The 21,398-nt window shown below is 39.2% G+C and overlaps 1 protein-coding gene across 1 annotated transcript in view; it reads right to left on the reverse strand.

Moving 5' to 3' along the window:
• LOC106908231 (uncharacterized) overlaps window positions 1-20,538 on the reverse strand; it is a 33,905-nt gene extending 13,367 nt beyond the window's left edge. Inside the window, exons 1-40 of the mRNA XM_014974275.2 lie at window positions 20,205-20,538; window positions 16,939-17,061; window positions 15,722-15,832; window positions 15,499-15,630; window positions 15,351-15,398; window positions 14,429-14,470; window positions 14,205-14,267; window positions 14,043-14,117; window positions 13,499-13,582; window positions 13,352-13,408; window positions 12,360-12,413; window positions 12,234-12,287; window positions 12,093-12,146; window positions 11,952-12,005; window positions 11,824-11,877; window positions 11,688-11,732; window positions 10,331-10,384; window positions 9,713-9,757; window positions 9,582-9,635; window positions 9,460-9,504; window positions 9,332-9,385; window positions 8,057-8,101; window positions 7,917-7,970; window positions 7,130-7,174; window positions 6,816-6,977; window positions 6,673-6,726; window positions 6,540-6,593; window positions 6,418-6,462; window positions 5,947-6,000; window positions 5,810-5,854; window positions 3,242-3,295; window positions 2,661-2,714; window positions 2,414-2,467; window positions 1,735-1,842; window positions 1,560-1,649; window positions 1,407-1,460; window positions 1,160-1,267; window positions 859-966; window positions 259-312; window positions 117-170 (exon numbers count right to left, since the gene is read on the reverse strand). Of these exons, the coding sequence (XP_014829761.2) occupies window positions 117-170; window positions 259-312; window positions 859-966; window positions 1,160-1,267; window positions 1,407-1,460; window positions 1,560-1,649; window positions 1,735-1,842; window positions 2,414-2,467; window positions 2,661-2,714; window positions 3,242-3,295; window positions 5,810-5,854; window positions 5,947-6,000; window positions 6,418-6,462; window positions 6,540-6,593; window positions 6,673-6,726; window positions 6,816-6,977; window positions 7,130-7,174; window positions 7,917-7,970; window positions 8,057-8,101; window positions 9,332-9,385; window positions 9,460-9,504; window positions 9,582-9,635; window positions 9,713-9,757; window positions 10,331-10,384; window positions 11,688-11,732; window positions 11,824-11,877; window positions 11,952-12,005; window positions 12,093-12,146; window positions 12,234-12,287; window positions 12,360-12,413; window positions 13,352-13,408; window positions 13,499-13,582; window positions 14,043-14,117; window positions 14,205-14,267; window positions 14,429-14,470; window positions 15,351-15,398; window positions 15,499-15,630; window positions 15,722-15,832; window positions 16,939-17,061; window positions 20,205-20,381 (2,775 nt within the window). The 5' untranslated portion in view covers window positions 20,382-20,538. The remainder of the gene's footprint in view (window positions 1-116; window positions 171-258; window positions 313-858; window positions 967-1,159; window positions 1,268-1,406; window positions 1,461-1,559; window positions 1,650-1,734; window positions 1,843-2,413; window positions 2,468-2,660; window positions 2,715-3,241; window positions 3,296-5,809; window positions 5,855-5,946; window positions 6,001-6,417; window positions 6,463-6,539; window positions 6,594-6,672; window positions 6,727-6,815; window positions 6,978-7,129; window positions 7,175-7,916; window positions 7,971-8,056; window positions 8,102-9,331; window positions 9,386-9,459; window positions 9,505-9,581; window positions 9,636-9,712; window positions 9,758-10,330; window positions 10,385-11,687; window positions 11,733-11,823; window positions 11,878-11,951; window positions 12,006-12,092; window positions 12,147-12,233; window positions 12,288-12,359; window positions 12,414-13,351; window positions 13,409-13,498; window positions 13,583-14,042; window positions 14,118-14,204; window positions 14,268-14,428; window positions 14,471-15,350; window positions 15,399-15,498; window positions 15,631-15,721; window positions 15,833-16,938; window positions 17,062-20,204) is intronic.
• Between the last annotated feature and the right edge of the window lie 860 nt (window positions 20,539-21,398).

Here is a 21,398-nt window from a genome sequence, read left to right on the forward strand (position 1 = left end):
TTAGGACATAAATGTAATCATATTATGATATATTACATAAAAAATGTCACAACAGAAATTCTCTCTTTCAACCATCAGTCCTAACAAGACAGAAAAGAAAAGAGATGAAGACTCACTGGAAGACCTGGCTGACCAACTGGCCCCTGGGTGCCAGTAGGACCTGGGGGGCCCTGTTGAGAAACCACCAAAGAATTATGTGAAATTGGATCAGGTGACCATAACAGATTCTTCTGAAGCACAAACTGACACCACACTCACCGCTTCCCCCTTGTCTCCTTTGCTGCCTTTCTGTCCAGGTCCTCCCTGCTCCCCCTGTGGACATGAAACACAAAACATCTGGAAACTTTCCACTTGACTGAATGGTGAGTGGCCAGCTGAGAACTTAAACATCCGATCTTTCTTTCAATTCATGAGCACACCATGCCAAGAGCTAACATCTCGAGCTAACAACAGTTTTTGATGTGGACGTGGTTACTGAGGGAAGAACACTCCGATCTGAATACTTTCAGTATCATTGAGGTGATGCAGAACATTTGTAGGAATCTATTTAAAATGAATCTGTATTTTCTACAGTTTCAAACAGGCTGAGAATCCAGCAGATAACAGGAAGACTGAAGGAATTACAGAGAAGCAGATCGATTTCATTTTTTGGAGCCGTCAAGCTGAGTTTTGATGCTGGGTGTGGAAATGTTGTAGAAAATATGCTTTTTAAATATTGATAACTGGAGGTATTACAGAACAATCAGAATAAGATATAATCTGTATAGGAACACAGATTTACAAAAAGCATAAATCAGATATTGGCCCCAGATCCTGTATTTACTTCTCTTGTACTGTAACCCATCATGCATGCTTTACCTTATCCCCATCATCCCCCGAAGGTCCTGCAGGTCCTGTTGCTCCGGGCATTCCTACCAGACCCTGATCCCCATCCTTACCCGCAGGTCCAATAGGACCCTTCTCTCCCTGAGGCAAATGCAGAGCTCATTTAAAAAAGTGCAACTAGGATATAAACAATGCAGAGAAAAATTACAAGCAACAATTAATTTATTAAAATTACATAGAAGTATTTTTTTGTTTGTGTTTATGTTTTCTAAAGCAGCCTCCGGTGTCAGCAGATGAAATGATTAAAAGAAACAAGAAGCATGCTGATAATTACAGGCTCCCCCTTCTCTCCCATTGGTCCCGGACCTCCAACCGCTCCGGCACGACCAGGCTGTCCGATTGCCCCAGCTGGTCCTGGAGGGCCCCTTTCTCCTGATGGCCCCTACACACAATATATCAGCCCTTTAAATGTCTTCAAGGACCAAATTACTGCAGAAGATAATGTTGCATATGGGGAACCACAGCTGCAGAATGCCTGACAGGGAGTTATGGTAAATCAGAATCGTTGTGCCATTACTCACCAGAGATCCGGGGGATCCACCGGGGCCTGTTGCTCCTTTCAGACCAGAGGGTCCCTTTAAAGGTCAATAAAGCATTTTGTAGAACTAAACTACTAAAAGATCTTCACAAAAACACAAACACAGATGTAGAGTATTTCAGCAGTTATGTGGTACCATAATTCCAGTAGCTCCTCTGCTCCCTCTGAACCCCTTCAGTCCAGTTGGACCGTTCTTCCCTGATGTCCCTGGTAAACCAGGATCCCCCTAAGACATGAATTAACAAGAATAGAAATATTACCTACAGAATAAGTGGAATGATGAAAACAGAAATAATAAATCTGCATCTGACCTTTCCGCCTTCTTTCCCAGCAGCCCCAGGTAAACCGTGCTCTCCGGGTACCCCTGGTGCTCCCGGGTGACCGCGGTCTCCTGTTGGTCCAGGTTCCCCTGATTTCCCCTGAAGCAAACATCACACATGATTTCAGTGGAATTCAATAATAACAGTAACAGGGTATTACAATCCAACCCAATGAGACAGCAGGGCTTCGAAAATGACTCTGAATGTAAGGAGACTTATCATATTGAAATAATCCAAACTAAATCTCAGATGGAGAATGTCTATGTACTCAGTGTGACGAGATGTAAATTTAATCTTTTTGACTCTTAAAGGGCCTTGATGTAATGCTTCTGTTTTAAGTTGTATAAAAACTGAGCTGAACTGAACTAAAATGCATTGAAATAAACTGAAATTACTTCAAATATTTTGAATGTAATCAGAATAATTCAGCTAAATTAATTGCAATAAAAAAATAAGTTAGGTAAAATTTTATCAAACTGAAATTTGTTTAACTGCAATTGAATTGAACTGATTATTATGTTCAGTTCAACCTGAAGACCTGAAGAAAAGAAGAACCATGACTCCATGAAGTCGGAGTCAGAAGCAAGTTAAAGTTAACATTAGAGACAGCATGGAGGAGTATGGGAAAATTCTTCAACTCAAAACAATAGCTTCAAACCGAGGCGCCTACCTGCGGTCCGACCACACCTGAAGGCCCTGGGGGGCCCGTTTTTCCTTGAAAGCCCTGAAAAAAAGTTGGACATTAAATACTGACAGTGTGTCTGCAATCCTTTTAGACTATCATTGATCAGAGTTTAAATGTAATTAAAACCCTGGGCTGGGATTCAATCTCGCAGTGAGGCTCAGTACTGGTTGAGCAAGGGTTTCTGGGTAAATGTGTGGTTAAGACATCTCTTGAAAAGAATAATGTAACTCACTGGTTCTCCTCTTTGACCCGGATGACCCGGAAGTCCATCCTTCCCAGCTGGACCCTGTGACAATAAACACAATAGTAATAGCATAAAAAACATAAAGATATAAACAGCAGTTAAAACAAAAAAGAAGCACAACAGTGGAGTAGAAAATATTACAAATATTCTCTTTTAGTAAAATATAGTCAATTCTAATTCATAGTTCTGTGTCAGTAATAAATAAACATTAATCCACATCTACATCCTTTTCTATGGCAAACAAAGTTTTGTTTACAGTAATATGTACATGGATGTGGTCAGAACTTGATGATCAATAAGCAAAACTGCTTTGTTAGAAAAAACATATTTGAAGTGGATCAAGTTGAACAACGGTTTAACACTGGATCTGATTCTGGTCTACAGATCTGACTGTTTAATGACCTGGCAGCTCAAACTTACAGATTTATTTTTTCTTAAAAAAAAATCAGGAAGTAAGATCCAAGCTTTTGACTATTTTGCATATTTTATGTTTTCACAGATTTATATCAAAATTTGTGGCGCCGTTTAACATTTGTAAAATGAAATAAGTGTTTTTTTTAATTGCTTACGCTTGAGCCTTTAGGTCCTGGTTCTCCATTCCTTCCTTGTGGCCCTGAAGGTCCCTAGAAAACAAAAAATGCAAAATGAGCCAATAGAGAAGGGATTAATATAGTGATGCTTTTATAAATGGCTTTCAGTGCAATGTTTGGTCATATTGAATCAGGTGTGTAAAAGCAGGAAAACATCTAAAGCGAGCATGGCAGTTTGCCTTGAGGACAGATCTGAAATTCATTTAAACCTGTTATTGTTTGCAGAACAACTGAAGCTCAGACTTTAAATGACATTGATGCAGCGACTGAGCAGGTGACCAACTATCTGAACGTCTGTGAACCATGCCCACCGAAACAGTGAGATGCTTCACCAAACACAAACCCTGACTTACCTGTGACCTGAAGAAAAGAAGAACCATGAAGTCGGAGTCAGAAGCAAGTTAAAGTTAACAGAGACAACATGGAGGAGTATGGGAAAAAAACTCAAGAGTAAGCTCCAGGAGAATGACATCAGGAGTATGGTGAAGGATGATGAAGATCACAGGCTAATTAAGTCACTAGACTCATGAGAGCTGCCACCTGCAGTAGCTCAGTTCTCACAAGGTTAATGCCGACAGCAGGAATAAACCAGGTGTTGTGCCAAGACCCAATCACATGCAGCTCGAGTGTCTCGTCGAATCGTTTTGAGTGTCTTTCTCGGTCATTTAGTTCTTTCATACAAATTATGTTCACACCAGTAACACAGATGTATTCTCAGGGTTGCGACAAAAGTTTGTCTCTTTTATCCTTTCCTCTTCCTATAATTTGGGATGTTCTCCCCTTGAGTGTCCATGTTTGGTCTTTTGTCATAATATCTGCCTCCTTAAATTCCTAATGTGCCCATAGCAGTAAAAGTGTGCTTTTCATGGGTTATCTGCATTAAACTAGCTTAGATTTTGAACCACTGTTTGATCACTGCCCTGTGATTCAATAAATAATAATAAAAAAGATTTTTGATGTTTTGTTTTTTTTCTTTACTGAGGGGTTCTGTTAATTTAGTTAAATTAAGAATTTTAGAGCACAGGAAGTCTTATGCACTGTGTTGAAGAAAACCTTCTGTGTTACACCGAAAAGATACCAAAAATGCAAAATATATCTGGGGGGGGGGTTCTGCCAAAAAGCAATTAAGGCCCATATGCTGCACAGTGAAAGGCAATTTCTACCTGAAATTACTGTTTCACTTAAGTGGATTATGTCCTGGCGATATGGGCGATACATATCGAAGATAAATGTGCTTCAATTCCCGCTTGTGTTTTAATTTAGGCTCTATTATAGCAATTACATAGGAATCTGCACAGCATTTCAATGATAGACCTATCAGACTCTAAGCACCTAATTGTAGTTAGTATATATAAAACTACAGTTTGTATATATCTGTACAGTAGAGAGACAGACAGACAGACAGACAGCTTGGGGCTAAAACTTGGCATATGGACAAATTTAGAAAAGTCGTACGTAGTTGCACCGGTAACCCACGGCTCTTTCTTTAAGTTTTGCTTGGAGCTCCAGGATGATCTAAATGCTAATAAACAATCAACATTTCCCAGCAGATCAACATGATCTCTAAACACAGACTCCCTCTGAATCCTTCCATTGGCGATGTTCTCCATCAGAGCCAAAGCGCTCCTCAATTACGTGGCTCACCTTTGCGCCTCTACTTGTACTTGTCTACACACCTTAATCACCTTAAAAACAATCAAACCTATTTTGAGTTAACCTGCTGATCTAACCCTGTTTTCTTTTTTAGTGAGAATGAAATTACCGTATAGATGCATTTCATGTGGTTCAGCACACAGAACGATTGTATATTTGAGACAAAACCTGAGGAAATGTACTAAGGTAATTTTATTTATATAGCACATTTTTAGCAACAAGGCAATTCAAAGTGCTTTACATGAATTACTATTTACATTTCAGTGAGGTTTTTGCACATTTTTATTTTATTTTATTTATTTTGTGTGCATGTTAGGTTATTGTCTTAGGATAAATGTTGTTCAGTTTCATAGCTTATGTTTAAACAATAAAATATTAAAATCATGAAAAATCATCGGGTTTGATGCTTCTTGGTCTGAAAATCACTGAATGTTGTCAGATTTCAGTGTATTTAGGTGAGTTTTGACACCTTGTAGTTTGTTATTGTCCACAGAAAAAGTTTGCCTATTTTCACAGCAGGTCAAAAGTTTGCATATGTTGATGCAAACTTTCACGCCACATTCATTTTTATACATGCTGACTTTTGCGTAAAATATCGCGCCGCATATTTCTCGTGCATACGCACGCTTTAACATGAGGCCCCTGATCTTAGACCAGCCCTTTATTTACTGCACTACCCTTGATATTATTAATTGTTATTTAGGACATATTCAAATAATATTAGTTTGAAGACAAATATAAACCACACTTTTAAGGTTTTCATGGAAAATAAGTAAAACAAATATTCATCATATTTTTTCTATTAGGATTTTATACGAGCTTCTCACATATAATCAATAAAATATACGGATGTTTGCATGCATAATGTTTTTGTGACATAATTGCATATTTTACCCTCTCTCCAGGAGATCCTGGGGGCCCATCATGTCCTGAGGCTCCCTGAGAGGGAAGGAGAACACAGGATCAGTGACAGAGCAGGAACACAGGGAACAGAAACATGTTGCTGCGGGTTCAAGTGAGAGTCAGCTAACCTTTTCTCCTGGTTTCCCTGTAGGACCTCTCACCCCCCTGCCTCCTCGGGCACCCTGCCAGAAACACAACATAAAAAACACTTTGAAATCAGATGAAAGGTGAAAGCTGCTTAGAATATGTCCTGACATGAGAGGAAGCTGTGGTTCAAAAGCAGAAAGAAAGAAGCTCCACATTATCCAAGGCTGTGTAAAGTTCTTTTTCACTGGGATGCTCCATGATTTTCTTTTCTTTTTTTTTTCTTTTTTTTTTTTTTTTGCTGCGAAGGTAAACAGAAACTTTTAAAACCACCAAAACTAGCAGTCATCTGACTTGGACATAACAACAAAATGAGAACATTTGCAGCATTAGAAAAATGTGATAAAAACAGATACTGGCACAAAGAAACTTGCAAAACTCAGGCAGGACAGTAATGACAGTAGAGTGATTTTCTTGTTTATACTAAAAGTGAAGATCTTATGGTCAAGACTCACGTTTGGACCTCTTTGGCCTCCACTTCCTGCTTGTCCTGCAGGACCCTGTTAAACGAGACAAATGTCAGATATTTATGAAACAGAAAAGATTTCACAGCATCTGTTCTGAATGCTTCCCTTACTTTCTTCCCTTTCTCTCCAGGAGCCCCCTGCGCACCAGGAAAGCCATCAGAACCCTGTAAAGGAAGATAGGTCAACATAAACTTCATCTGCTGTTTCATCATTAACCAATTTTGAATCCTCAGTTCATTTTACCTTGGGGCCCTGTCGTCCTGGATACCCAGGTAAACCTGGAACCCCCAGTTTCCCCTGAAACACAAAACTAGTTGAGTGAATTTGCAGATAAACGTAGGTTAAGACTGTTCTGTTAATTATACATGGACTAATACAACATGTACCTTCTCTCCAGAAATGCCAGCCGGCCCGGCCTCTCCCTGAGGACCCAACTGACCTTTGGGACCTTCAGGTCCATCTTCACCTCGAGACCCTGGAGGTCCATTATCTCCAATATCCCCCTTTGCTCCCATCTCCCCTTTTGCCCCAGGAAAACCATCTTCTCCCTGCAGAGAACAGCAGTGTGATAAACTAAAAAACTGAAAGTCGTGCAGTAAAACAGGAGACACTTCAGTTTATCTATAGGTTTAAAATAGCAGCTCTAGACAGCTTGGCTTTCTGAATGTACAAAGATGATATTAGTTTTGTTACATTTTACCTTCTCCCCTTTGCTTCCCTTCAACCCTCTGATTCCATCTGCACCCTGTCAGACAACAACATATAAAAATGAAACATCAGGAGATGATTCTCACTGCAGCATTTGGTCAGAGGGAATGGAAAACTCCTGCATGTTGAAAAACATTACACTCAGTTTCATTTCACTTTAAGGAAGTGATTGTAAAGTGAAAGGAAAACTTAAACCTGTTTCTTTTTAAATCTTTAATATTTTACTTTGTTTTTTGTCCATTCGAGATGAGATGAAAGAAATGTCCAGTTTTCAGAGGAACCATATTCTCAAGAGTTAACTCCTTCACTGTCATGAGGACAGTTACGGACATGTAAAAATTTTGGTAATGATTATTAACCCAAAGTAAGTTATTTTCACCTTGTTTGTCTTCCTTAAAGGCTGGATTGATTGGGTGAATGACAGGACCGTCCTCTTGATAGATTATTTCAGCTGAGCTGATGTGGTTTCATGAGTTGTTCTAAGATTGGGATATTGTCAGAAACCTAACCCTGCTTTAAGGTTCTCCACACCATTCTCATTGACTTGTGCAGTAGTTCTCTAATCCCTTCTGATGCCTACATACAACAGACAGATTTAAACTAAGGCAGGCAGACTCTATTTATTCATGCTGGATTTTATTTGCCATTATCAGAGGATGGGGAGTTGGAAAAACAAATGCATCCCCATTTTTCAGAATCTCAGTTGTAACGAGATGAAATATGAAAAAGTGAAAGGTGTTACAGTACATTTGCAAGCACCATGAATGTGCATTTCTCACCTTAACTCCCCGTTGTCCGGGGTATCCTACAGGTCCCTGCACGCCGGAAGGACCCTAACAACAAACATATGCACATGTTGAAAGAAAATCTACATTGCAAATAGCATCAAAACTGCAAAAGAAAGTTTGTATATGCTTACTGGCAATCCCTTTTCACCTGGAGTCCCTTCTCTTCCAGGATGACCCTGTAGACAAGCAGACAAATACTTAGTCATGTAACTGAGGTTATTATGGTGTAGAGACTCAGGAATGCAACAAGAGTCTGAAATAGACAGGGTCAGTCCCAGAGTATTGCAGGCCTGGTGGGCTGCTAGGCTTTACTTGCTTCCCACCAGGCTGAGCTTTGTTTGCTTATTCGTTTTAAATACACCAGTAACAATGATAGCAGACGTGGGTTAAAGAGTATCTTTGGTATAATGATTAAAAGTGCAGTGGCAGCATATTATGTTATGCATGCAAACACTAAGGAAGGGGGTTTGAGGTCAGGCGTCTTTTATTAATAACTGGAGTTCCGTAACTGCTGCATTTTTCTACCGACCTACATGCTAACAACTTAATCAAATAAAGCGACAAGTCATGGATAAAGGACAAAAAATAAATAAATCATTGGACACTTTCTCTTTCTGACATCTGAGGAGCAGCGGAAGGGATAATGAGCCTTCTTGTTCACCTGCTCACTGCAGGAAGAGGGCGCCACCGAGCTGATGATGTTTACATTACCAGAGCTGTGGATTGCCAGATGAGGCAGTACTAGCTAACATGGATGGATGTCAGCATGCTGCAAAGCAACTTTCTGCATATGATGTTATATTTGTGCCACCAACCTGAGCATGCCTTGTGTATAAAGGAAAATGCGTCTCGTTTGCATTTAGAATTCTGTTTTTTCTTTTTGTCTGCGCCAGCAACTAAATGAGCCACACCGACAGCCAATCGGAATGCTCCCTGCAAATACTTCAATCACTTTGATAAGAAACAACTAATAACAATTAGCAAATCAAAATACTGCGCCAGTGGCAGACATTGCTAAACAAAACTGGAAAATGTAGGAAAACGCAACAAAACTTACAAATACTTACCTATCATTATTTCTTTGATTTTATTTAACTCTTGAATGTGACTGGCATTACATTGCTTGTTTTAGCATTCACTGGCTAACTACTTAATCAGGTTTTAACTTAAGTGCCAAAATGTTTATTTATTTGAGCTATATTTTTTGAGGATTCTGTAGCTGATGTTTAAGTATTGCCTATAATGTCTTCCAATAACATTAATTCTTAGCCATATTTTCAAATTTCCACTCAACGTTTAACATTTTTAACAACAACACGGCGGGCCACTGGAGAACCGCCCTGCCTGCAGGCTGAACAGGTTTTCTGGGACAGACCCGGAACATGGAACATGAAATCTGTACGTACCGGAGGCCCGTCATTTCCAGGTAAGCCCTGCATCCCTTTCTTCCCTTGAGGTCCCTGCCAGACAGTGAGAAATTGTCCATCAAGATTTCTTATGCTAATGAAAAAATCCCCAAATAAAGCTCACTTACCTTCTCTCCTGGTAGTCCTACTAGCCCCTGAGGGCCAGGAAAACCCTGCAGATGCAGTATCACATTAGTCTTAAAACTAAGCCATGGAGTTTATTTTCAGCATGCTTTATTTTAGCACATACAACAATTCCAGGGTTGCCTTGCTGACCCGGTGCTCCAATTTCTCCTGGTGGTCCCTGTTGCAGACAATAATTCATGTAAGAGTAATGAACTAATCCAGCACCATTAGGGTCACGTATTTTACTTTACTTACTATGTTGCCTTTTGAGCCTTGGACCCCATCAGTTCCACGAATGCCCTTTGAGGAGACACAGCATGGGATTTAAACAAAAACAAACATTTTCTGCTATATCCTGAAACGCAGAGAGCCCATTTCCTGATGATCGGTTTTCAGAATCATCAACCTTCCCATACAAGATTTTACTGCATTGCCTGGTGCTTTTCAATAGATGACTTTCAAGCCCTAATTGAAAATTAGCTTAAGTTCATTAGCGCTTCCTAAATCAAAATCCAAACTGTCTGTAAAATATACAAATGAAATGATGTTCATTGATGCTGACAAGTGCTTACTCATGTTCCAACAAGCACACAAATCAGACACAACTGAAGAAACCACTTCAGGCGAGTAAGCAGTCATTCTTTAGATGAGATAAGGATTGTATATATCCTGTTAAAGAATCCAAGAACTACTTTAACATTGTGATTAGAAGGTGCAGCCCAGAGATTATTGATGCTTGACTGCAGAGAGTCACTGGAGCTAAACATGTAATCCCAGTAGCAGGGTCTGTTGTCTGTGAGAGAGTTCAGTGTGTGTAAAAGTAAATATCATGTGTAGCATATGCTAAACTAGCATGCAAGATTTAACACTTACCATCAAGCCTGAGTTTCCAGGACGACCTCTAGGGCCAGTCAGACCTCTGGGACCCTTGAATTACACATTGAAGTTACACAAGGTGATAAAGCTGAGGATATGCAGACAGGTGTTATGCTTTTCTGAAAGAAAATCGATGATCTCCCAAAGCTAAACCGAAAAATAGACTTATTGTGAAGCATTTTGAGTTATTTACAGATTCTGAAAGTGTAGATTCTATGTTTTCCAATCAAAAAAGTTCTTTATTACAACTGTTGTGTGCACTGACGCTTTAGAGCTATTTGTAATTTAAAAGCATAATAAAAGAAAAACAGACTTGGCGTTGCCTTGGAAAATATAAACATTTTCTTAATTATTTTATTTTAGGTCTTAAGATGCAGTTAGTCAGCGTGGGGCGCAGCTCCGTCCACCGCCTTGTCAGTTCAGCACAGCCACAGACCTAGATCTCCATGCCTGTGCGGCATGATATGTAATGGTGCTCAAAATTAAAAGTTCCTGAACTCACCATGAGAAACTTTACACTGATACCTTCGGACCATTTATCCATTATTATTTTTAAACACAATCATTTGGTAGCTAACTGTAGCATCGCACTTTAAACTCACGTCATGGCAAATAAACAGTTGTTTGCATGCAGTACCTCATGGACCACTAGGGGGCGCCCATGAACCACCAGTGGTCTAAGAATCACAGTTTGGGAAGATGTAGACCAGGGGTGTCCAAAGTCGGTCCTCGAGGCCCGGCATCCTGCACATTTTAGTTCTCTCCCTGGTGGTTGTTACAACCTTTTGAGCTTGTCGGTGTGAGCCATCATTTCATCCAGGTGCGCTAAACCAGGGAGAGAACTAAAACATGCAGGATGCCGGCCCTCCAGGACCGATTATGGGCACCCCTGATCTAGACTAAAGGTTTTCTTTTTTAGGTCTGTTAGGTTTGCTGAATATTTTTCTATTAACTAAATACAGAGAAAATTGCTTAATAGTTTTTTCTAAAGGCAGAGGTTTACACTAAGATGATTCTTTCCTTAAACAATGTGGGAAAGCTCAGATTGTGATAATGATGCTTTGTTATCTGATGGAGGCACATCTGTGACTGAAATTTAAGTCAGTGCATCAAACACAATGCATTGTGTGAAAAGGGAAAACAAAAATAAATCAGTCAAGATAGCATGAAGAGATTTTGAAACTTGTGGAACTCAACAAGTCTGGTTTATCTTTGGATACATATTCCACATACCTAAAGTGCCAGATTCACCCATTGAAAGAATTATATGCAAGTATAAAGACCATACAAATGTCCCATTATCAAACTGTTCATGAAGCTGATGAAAATTGAAAGTTGAGGCATAAACACTCACAGCATCACCTGGTTGACCTCTTGGCCCTGGTGGCCCCTGAGAGCCCTGTAAATATATAGAAAAATACAAAATCATTCTTCCTCCCATAGTAAAAACATCAAAATTACAAATACTTATTTCTGGAATGGCTTCCTACCTTTTCTCCCAGCTCTCCTGGAGGACCTAGGGGTCCTGGCTTCCCCCTGTCTCCCTGTCAAAACATTACAGAAAGATAATTGAATTGTGGATTTGATGTCCTGTACTCGTTCATCCTTGTGTCTGTACCTTGTGTCCTTTATTTCCTGGGAGGCCAGGTAAGCCATCAAAGCCTCGATCTCCCTAGCAGGAAAAAAAACGGAGTAAGTCCATATTTTGCGGAAGCAGAACAAGAAGGAAAGAAAATGTGTGTCTGGAACATTAATTCACCTTTGCTCCAGTTTCTCCTATCGCACCGCGGCCTCCATCTGAACCTCCCCGACCCTAAGAAACATGTATATCAATGAACTACATATAATTTGAAGCAAAATTTTACAACAACAAAAGATGCAGCACATTAAATATCCTCACCCGTTTTCCAGGCCTTCCAATCTGACCTGGAATACCCGGTAGTCCTGCAGGACCCTGAGAGAGTAAAATATGAGATAAAAAAAACTGTAGCTGGTATAACTGAAATGACAACAAAGATAAACTTACAGGTGGTCCCATTTCACCGCTGCTCCCTTTCAGCCCTGGAGGCCCCGATGCTCCCTTTAGAAAAAGCAAAAACACAAAAATGATAATTGGCCAACATTTGCATTATGCTTTGTCAAGTCAGAGGACTCCAAAGTACTTTACAGTCAGTCAGACTATCAGACTATCTGCAGCACTGGGTCCTTTAACCACCACCAGCAGCAACGCAATGGAGCGAGGTTCAAACCTGCAACTCACCAGTTACAGGCCCAATCCCTCCATCCTGACTCACTGCCACCTCCAAAGACTAATTCAAGTCTTTCTTTTATCATATTTTTAACACAAAAAGCAACATGTATTACAAGTTACAAATATTTATTTTAAAAAATTAGAAAAATCCACACAAGAAATAAAGTGTATATTTTCATGTGAAGAAATATGGTCACATATTAATGTCAAATCTCATCTTTTTGTTAAAGATAAAATGTCAAATTTTCCTTAAACACGCTCTGGTGCACAGATTTTTGGATCAGTTCCTCATCACACCATTCTACATGTCTGAGGTGTGAACAGGTCAAACTTCTGTCAAAATGCACAGTGATGTTGTTGTTGTCGTGTGTGTCCAACACATGGGATGCTTGTCTGCTGAAGGGGAAATAAATGTTTGTATGTCCTGCATTGCATTTTATGTTTAATCTCACAGAATACAAAGGACTCTCATTCTATTGTTTTAATTTCTCTTCTCCATTATTTTATAATTTTACCGTTTTTCAAGTTTTCTGAAGGTCTATTTAAAGTTTTGTTAAGAATATAGCTTGAGAAACTGAAGTAGAATTAAAGGGAAAAAATACGGCAAAGATGTGACGGGTCTGTGGAGGTCAGTCATCCTTCAGTTGATCTTCTACTTTATGGATGTTTAAATATCTAAATTCATCAAAAGTGACTTTAATACATGTCTTGTTCATAAAGCTAACATTAAAACACTACAATAAATCAACATTTGCAGGGTAACTTACCAGTGGTCCGGGTCTGCCTCTGAGACCCAGTGGGCCAGGAGGGCCCTTCATGGCCAGCTGGAAAAAGAGACTTATTTATATTAATCCTCAAAAATAGCTCATTTAAATCAGTTGTGCTTGATGCAATGTAATATTATGTTTGTGTACTTTTGTCTGTTGCAGGATGGCCTGAGCCTGAGCCTCCTGTGCAGAAACGACAGCTCCTGTCCTCGGATCACCACCAGACTGGAACTGAAGATCAGAAAAAAAAATAACTCAACACTCCGCCTAGTGGCCAGAGAATCCCACTGTCAGCCATGATTTGATAAGTATGTCCTGTCAACAGTGGAACAAAATGAAACAAAACAAAGGAATTTATGAGGGAAGGAACACAATATGCTGTCTTAACACAGTATTGAAAGAGTGGGATTATATAGATCTAGAACTATTAAACTTGCCTGATAATAAAAAATTTAATCAGATTATCATAATGAAATCACATACCACTAAATATGATTAAATAATGAGTCGCCATTATTGTAAAGTCTAAAAGGCAAACAGCTAGTCTACTTTAAGACTCTAAAAGTCACATTTTTCAGTAACAACTCTGAAACTTTTCCATTTGCCCTCAGGCTCTTCTCTAAGTTAATAGCAGCAGAGCCACAGCAGCTCGGCTGCAGCATTCAGGGCCTCTGGGAAAGCAGTCTGTTACCGGTATGAGCATTATGTTTCCTGGGGGACCTGGGATCCCATCAGCACCACTAAGGCCCGGCCGCCCTGGAGGACCCTAACAGCAAAGAGAGAGATGAAGACAGATCTGAAGAGACATCAGTCCGTTGACTCAGTCTTTGAGCACACAGACGGCAGACCCAACCAGCTCTCCAGGGTCTCCTCGAGGTCCCACTGGTCCAGTGATTCCCGGAGGCCCCGGTGCTCCCTGCACATCATCATAAACAACATTCAGTTTGAAACGATGCTGTTTATCCTAAAAAATTACATTTTCAGCTGTTGTGGTTAAATTTGCACCTGAATAAAGAGGTACTGTACCCAAACAAAAACATGTTTCTAGTTACAAATTGCACAGTAAGCTTCACTAACCTCAGGTCCTGGAGGTCCATATGGTCCTGTAATCTGGGTTCCCTGTAAAGAAAAAAAAAATCACCAAAGCAAAAGGTTTTTGATGTTTCTTTAGGTTACATCTGACCAGGTTAATATCTGACCAGTATGACCAGAGGTAATCCAAACTGCAGTTATCAAATGACGATTTCATTTATTAAGCCTAAACCTCTCCAAACCACCAGGATTTGTGTAAAAAGTATTTTCCATCTAAACCTATTAAACAGTTGTGCCTCCATCTGAAGCACCGACTGTTGTCACCATTTACAGGAACTGGCACTTAGTTTGTTACCTCAGTTTGGAAGATTTCTGACCAACTCTTCTTTGCAGATCTTAGTTTTAACTCACCCATATTGGAGAGGTTTTGAAAATGAAAGGCTAAAGCCACACCTTCTCAATTTGAGCTTGAGTTTCTTTCTTCCTTTAGTAACACCATAACTGTGAGATGAACAGCACATCTTCTATTTACACAGTTTCTCTCTGTCCAGTATTAAAACTGGACAGAGAGAAGTCTCTGAAATATTTATGTGTGGCAAAAAAGAAATCTGGAAGTGGAAAATACATTTCAATATAAAGTGTGAAAAGCATTATTGTTTGGCAATTGCTAATAGTTGAGAAAATATTGGGTTAGAATGGGATCCCTTTAATTTGTCAATTTCAGAAATGAAAAAGGGATACATCTAATATTTGACGTGGATCATAATTCCAAGGAAGGGAAACACAGTGTGTCTTGTTGATGGTTGGTGGTTATAACAGGTTAATATTAAAAATCCTAATTCAGCAATCTAAACTGAAAATCATAATATTTTTGTAAATGAAACACTTTTACCTACTAATCAAATTATTTAAGAAGTGAATCAGTAATCCATAAAACAGCCTGTTTTTGATTGTGTGGTTTTCTTACCAGCCCCAAATAGCCAGGCTCTCCTTTCTGTCCTTTTTCTGGTAAATTCTAATTTAAAATAAGTGACAGAGATAACATTGTAATTGTACATGATTCATTTTTTTTTTATTTGATTTTATGCTGAAATGAATAAAGCCTTTTACACCACCTGTGTGTTCAGCAGGTACTCCCGTTCTCTCTGAGCAGGTCCGTAGCGTTCGTCGTACTCTTCGTCGTACTCCTCATACTCATTGGCATGGAAATAGTTTGTTGTGTTGTCATAGTCTTCGTACTCTATGAACTGTGCAACACATTGACAGATGAACAAATTATGAAGGATAAGAAAAAGTTGACCATATAAACAGAAATCATTGGTGGTTACTGAGTCTCACCTCGTACTCTGTGACGTTAGGACCTGCTGTCACGGTGGACACTGAGATATCATCATAGAAGACACTGTAGTCAAATTCTTCTGCTACTCGTTTCTTTGGTGTTCCCTCTTCCTAAAGACCAAAAAACAATGACAAGAAAGAACACAAAGCTCAACCATCCCTGTCTGTTTGATGTCAAATCTACTCTTTATATCTCTTTAACTAAACCTAACTTCATGATTTTACATTTATGCTAATTATGTTGCTATTATAAAGTTGGCCATATTCTGTGCAATAACATCATCTAAGCATTCCAGACAAAACGTTAACACTGTTTGGCAACTTCAGCAGCCTTGTGTTTGTTAGTTTGTGTTGTGTTCTGTGTTTTCTGTGTAGTTATTTTTGAGGTTTTCTGTGTTTAGTCCTGTTCCTGTCCTGTCTTCTCTGTTGATTGCTTCCCAGGTGTGTCTCATTCCCTGAATACCCTCCCTGCATATTTAAGTCCACCTGTTGTCTCGCCCTCGTCTAAAGTCAGTCTTGTCATTGTCAGTTATTGTCTTAGTCGTCACAGTTGGACTGTACAGTCCTGTGACGGCGTTAGCTCTTATATGTCAGTTTTATTAGTTTCAGTTGCTACCGGTATCAAGCTGTTGCTTAGTTCTCTGCTGTGCCGCCTGAACTGGACTGTTTTAAGCTACTGTCTATTAAACCAATCATCATTATCACCTCTCAATCTGAGTCCTGCCTGCGTTCACTCTCACCACCTCCACCTCAACTCATGACAGTTTGTTTGTTTCCCCAACATTTTTATATATTCTTCTTTTCCGAACAGAACAATGAATAGAACTGTTGTGAGCTACAGGTCCAAACCTGACTGAAAACAAAACATTGTAAAAAAAAATTCAGATAAATCTTGTTAAATTAACACCTCAGATTTATGTCTTACATTGACTCTTTTGGTGAATTGCAGTTCTAGAAGAGCCTGAGACGAAATGTTAAACCAAATAAATATGTGTTGAGTTGTGAGCCAGATGGTGAATCAAACAGCAGCAGAAGGAAATGATTAGAAAGTTTTCCTAGAAGTTGGAGCGTTGTGAGCTTTGATTCAAGACAAAGCCAGACAGATAAAGGATGGGGAAGATAATTCAAACTATTTATGCAATCAAATGTTTCGGAATATTTAGTATGTAAAATGACATTTTCTTAGCGTGCCTTGTGAATGTAGTGCATAACCGTACCTTTTCAGTCTCTATGACAATGCTGTCATAAGGTAAGGGTGTGTCGCAGTCTGGGATGTAGTCTCTGCAGTACGTCTCTGCTGCCCGAGGATCATCCACAAGAAGAAGTTGCTGGATTTGTCCCTATGATTGTTTTTAAAACAAACAAAAGAGATGAAAAGAAACTCAAGGAATGCAGACAGAATAGGTGTCACCAGTGGTCAACACTAAGCAGCATGGTATTAATAAAATAAATGACACAGCACATCCACATGTCTGTCATGTATTTATCACTAGATGTGTTCATATAGTCAGATCAAAGTAGCACAACATGCTGTTTTTATTGTCGCTCTGCAGTTAATGGTCTCCAGAGCTGCAGCCTCTGGTGGCGCCAGCGCAAGACTTCCACAGCACAGACATCTCCTCTGCTCTCTGTTTTACACGTGCACATACATGAGGAGCCCGGGCCAAATACAGCAAAGTGCTGCACTGCAGATGTCCCACCTGACATCACATAAGGTCACTGTCTGCACCTCAAGTCTGTGAAAATCACTTCAGGCTGCAATCAGTAAAAAACCACAAACAGCACAGGTAAACATCCAAAAGGAATAAACAGCTGAGAAGTCTCTCACGTTCGACTGTGTCAATGTCTAAAAGATCTGCTGATGAGCTCAAAAGGTAAATATTCATATTAAAATGTTGCTGCACACCTCCAGGATGTAAAGGTTCAGGGTGGTTAGGGAAGCTGCATTTCATCACTACCACCACTGGAGGGTGGTGTAGAGATGAGTCTTTATGTCTGTTTTTTAATAAATTCTTTAACAAATAAATCTATTATGCAGTTACAACCAGACCACTTACCCCACTTAGCAAACACTTACAAACCACCTCACTTTAAATTGCCCCCAAAACAACACAACATCTTAAAATATACAAGCTGACCTGATATTCATCTCTTAACTCACTCCCTTCATTCCTCCTGATGTAAAGGGTGTTGCTGCTTTGTAAATGTGACTGGCCACAATAAAACAAGTCTACTCAGGGAGGTTTGAGTTATTTACAAATTCTAAAAGTATGGATTCTAAGCTTGGAAATCAAAATAGTTATTTAATACCAGTGTTGTGTGCTCTAATATAACATTTCAGGGCTATTTGTAGTTTAGAAGTATAATAAAAGAAAAGTAGGCTTCAGTTGCTTTGGCATTTTCTTTCAGTCTATAGATATCCCAATGTAAATATGGACACCCATTGCTCCCAGGACCACAGTTTGAGAATATTTACATGTTTTCACAAACATGTAAATATGTTTGTGAAAACATGTCAGTCTCTCGGACAATACCAATATTGTTTGCTTTGTTTTGTTTTTTTTCTTGCATGTTGAGAGAGGTGTTATACGGAAGCGCATTGCTATCATGCAGTAAAAAAATTTTTTCGATCGCTATCTCGTTATAACGAGTTACGTATCTCGTTTTAAGTCGTTAAAACGAGATACGTAACTCGTTATAACGAGATACGTAAGTCGTTAAAACGAGATACGTAACTCGTTAAAACGAGATACGTAACTCATTATAACGAGATAGCGATCGAAAAAATTTTTTTACTGCATGATAGCAATGCGCTTCCGTACGTTATAACGAGATAGCGATCGAAAAAATTTTTTTACTGCATGATAGCAATGCGCTTCCGTAGTGTTACTCCTTTAATTTTACAAATATATATTTAAAAAAAGATTGCATTTGATAAAAAAAACGGTCTTTATGCTGAATTATTGTGCTGATGTCAGCTGCTTGACTTCACATTATAACTCACACCCCAAAGCATCCTCAGTTTGAATTAATAACAATATGCAACAGATGTGCAGCGTTTAATCTTTCACTAGTGCTGGTTTGATGGTTGTTCAGGAGGCTCCACTTGGTCTGCTTCTGGGTCAAGATGTATGGTTGCACCACTGTGCATCTGTTTGTAGCTATTTTCACAGTTAGTGTTAATGTAAATACTGAGTTGGTAAAACTCGACCAACAGCAGCTCATTTGCATAATTGTGACTTAGTCCTAAAACAGTGCATTTCTCAAAGATCTCAAAACAGACGCAACTGAAAAGGTGAAATCTCAACATCCGAGAATGAGTTTGTCTATTAAATGTACTGAACCAGTTCTGTATAGACACAGACCTGTCCTAGCTTGTGCAAGGAAACATAATAGTAGACCTTTAAAAATGCTTAGATATATTCCCTTTATCTTAATTCACTTCACCTGCACAACACAGGATATTTTGTGCAGATGCATAATGTATAATTTAAATTAAAAAACAAAACAATCAAATACAGGTTATAATTTAACAAAACACATAAAATGCCAGGAGGGGTGAATACTTTCTCAAGACATGGTAGACGGCACATGTATGAGCAAGAATGCCCGCCACGGGAGATTTCTCTAACATGTGTGAAAGGATACAACACTTCTGGTATGTCTTTGATCAGGAAAGAACATTATAACATAATTTGAAAAAATGTTTCAAGACCACTAAAAGGATAACAAGAAAGTTTGAGTTCTTGGAAGCAAAGTTAATGAGGAATAATCTAAAACAATATAAACATGTTCCAAAATCCAATGATGACTTCTCTCCATGCAGGTGTGGGACCCAGTCAAGCTTCTCCTACCCTTCCCCCATGCCTTGTATCAGGATGGTGCCCTGGCCTCTCTGAACTGGGTGAGGTATGCCATTCATCACGGTCTGCCTTCACTGAACTCTTTGAGGTCAGCTTCTCTTAGCCTGAGGCAGAACTGTTCAAGCATCTTCAAGTCTCACTCACTAACAACAGTAGGAAGGAGCAGGAGACAGAAAGATTGGGAAATTTTGGTGACAGAAGCATCGCTCCTATGTTGTATTGAATAAGAAGCTAAGACAAATGTTAAAGTTCTAGAAATATGGTCAGTGTTTGTTAGCATTTAAGGGCCCCTGAAGGACCAGGGGCCCAAAGCAGCTGCTTAGCTTTTTTATATTCTAAATGTGACCAGCAGCACAGTGTTTTATGATCCACTGACTGATTACTGAATTGGGATTTAACAGAAGTGCAAAAATTAACATTATTTACTTTAACTGTATTTTTTGTCCTTTTGAAGATGACATATATTTGTATGCTTAAGTTTTGTCAACAATGTTTTCCAGTAAAATAATTATCCAGTAATATCTGGTTTTATGGGGAAATCATTAAGAGATGACAACTCAGTCCACCACAATTTTAACATTTCTAATTTTTAACATCCAGAAAATGCAGTGAAGACTCACCTCAAACACCTCCTCGTCCAGCAGACGGGTTCCAAACACAGTGACTCCATCAGTGCTGACGTGGGGATCTGGACCTCTGAGCAGATCCAGAGTCTCCACCTTTTCACAGTCTAAGTATAGAGTCACTGACTGGCCCTCCACACTGTAGGCAATTCTGTGCCACCTGAAGACAAACATAAGAAGGATGTTTCGCTATTTTACACTTTGCATGCAAAAAATTTATTTTTTTGTACTGTTTCTTTCTTCCTTTTTTTATGATTTTTTTTTTCCTTTCTGTAATAACCTGCTGGCTAACTCTGGCATTAGTTTTAATTGATTTTAATATTTCTGTTATTGTGTTGATATGTATACAGAAATCAAATACAAGCAAAAAGAAAAGTGTTTGTATGAAGTTACCCACTTGCCATCAGCCAAGTTGATTTTTCTGAAGGTGGGGTAAAGTTCAGGAGTTGGCTGACCCTCGTGATCCTCATACAGGAAAACAGGAGAACGAGCAAGCTCCAAACCCAGCTGCTGTGTGCCCTGAGAAAAATAGTTTTAATGAAATATATCTAATAAGTTATTATTAGGTGTAAAGTTTTGCTAGAACAAGATTTGTCTTAACTTTTACATATGATTCTATACAAAATGTCATCTTTTTGTCAAATCGGACTGCCATTGGATTAAAGATTCAAACAGTTCTAATTGCATCTATCTAGAACTGTTAATTAACTGTGTTTCAGTGTAAATTTCACATTAGCATTTCCAGTTCATACCTGTGTGTCATACAGGGAGAGAAGAAAGACTTGCGATCCTTTCACAGCTTTAACTGTCGTCATGAGTGAGAAATCCACAGGAAATGGCAAGTCTGGTGGACAGGAAACGAGAAAAACACAATTATGTAAATAGCTTTATTTTTCCACCAATAAATGAATGCCATGGAGTTTTATCAAAACTTAACCTGGAAAGAGTTGCTTGGTGGGTGCGCTCAGCTGAATCTTCTTGTTGATCTTAAAGGAAAGGTCGGTCTCTGCTCGGCCCTTCCTGCTGGTGCACAGCCCTGCCTCCAGTGACACGCCCTCCATGTCCTCCGAAAGCTCTAGTGTCTTTATGAGGTCAATAGGATTAGCTGCAAAGATAGATAAAACAACATCTTTGTAACTGATTGGTATTTGTGGATGTGATTATAATTTTTTTTATGATTTAACAAGCTAG

This window comes from Poecilia mexicana, unplaced genomic scaffold, assembly GCF_051168715.1.
Source record: "Poecilia mexicana isolate PSO_F unplaced genomic scaffold, ASM5116871v1 scaffold_2, whole genome shotgun sequence".
NCBI classification, from domain to species: Eukaryota; Metazoa; Chordata; class Actinopteri; order Cyprinodontiformes; family Poeciliidae; genus Poecilia; species Poecilia mexicana.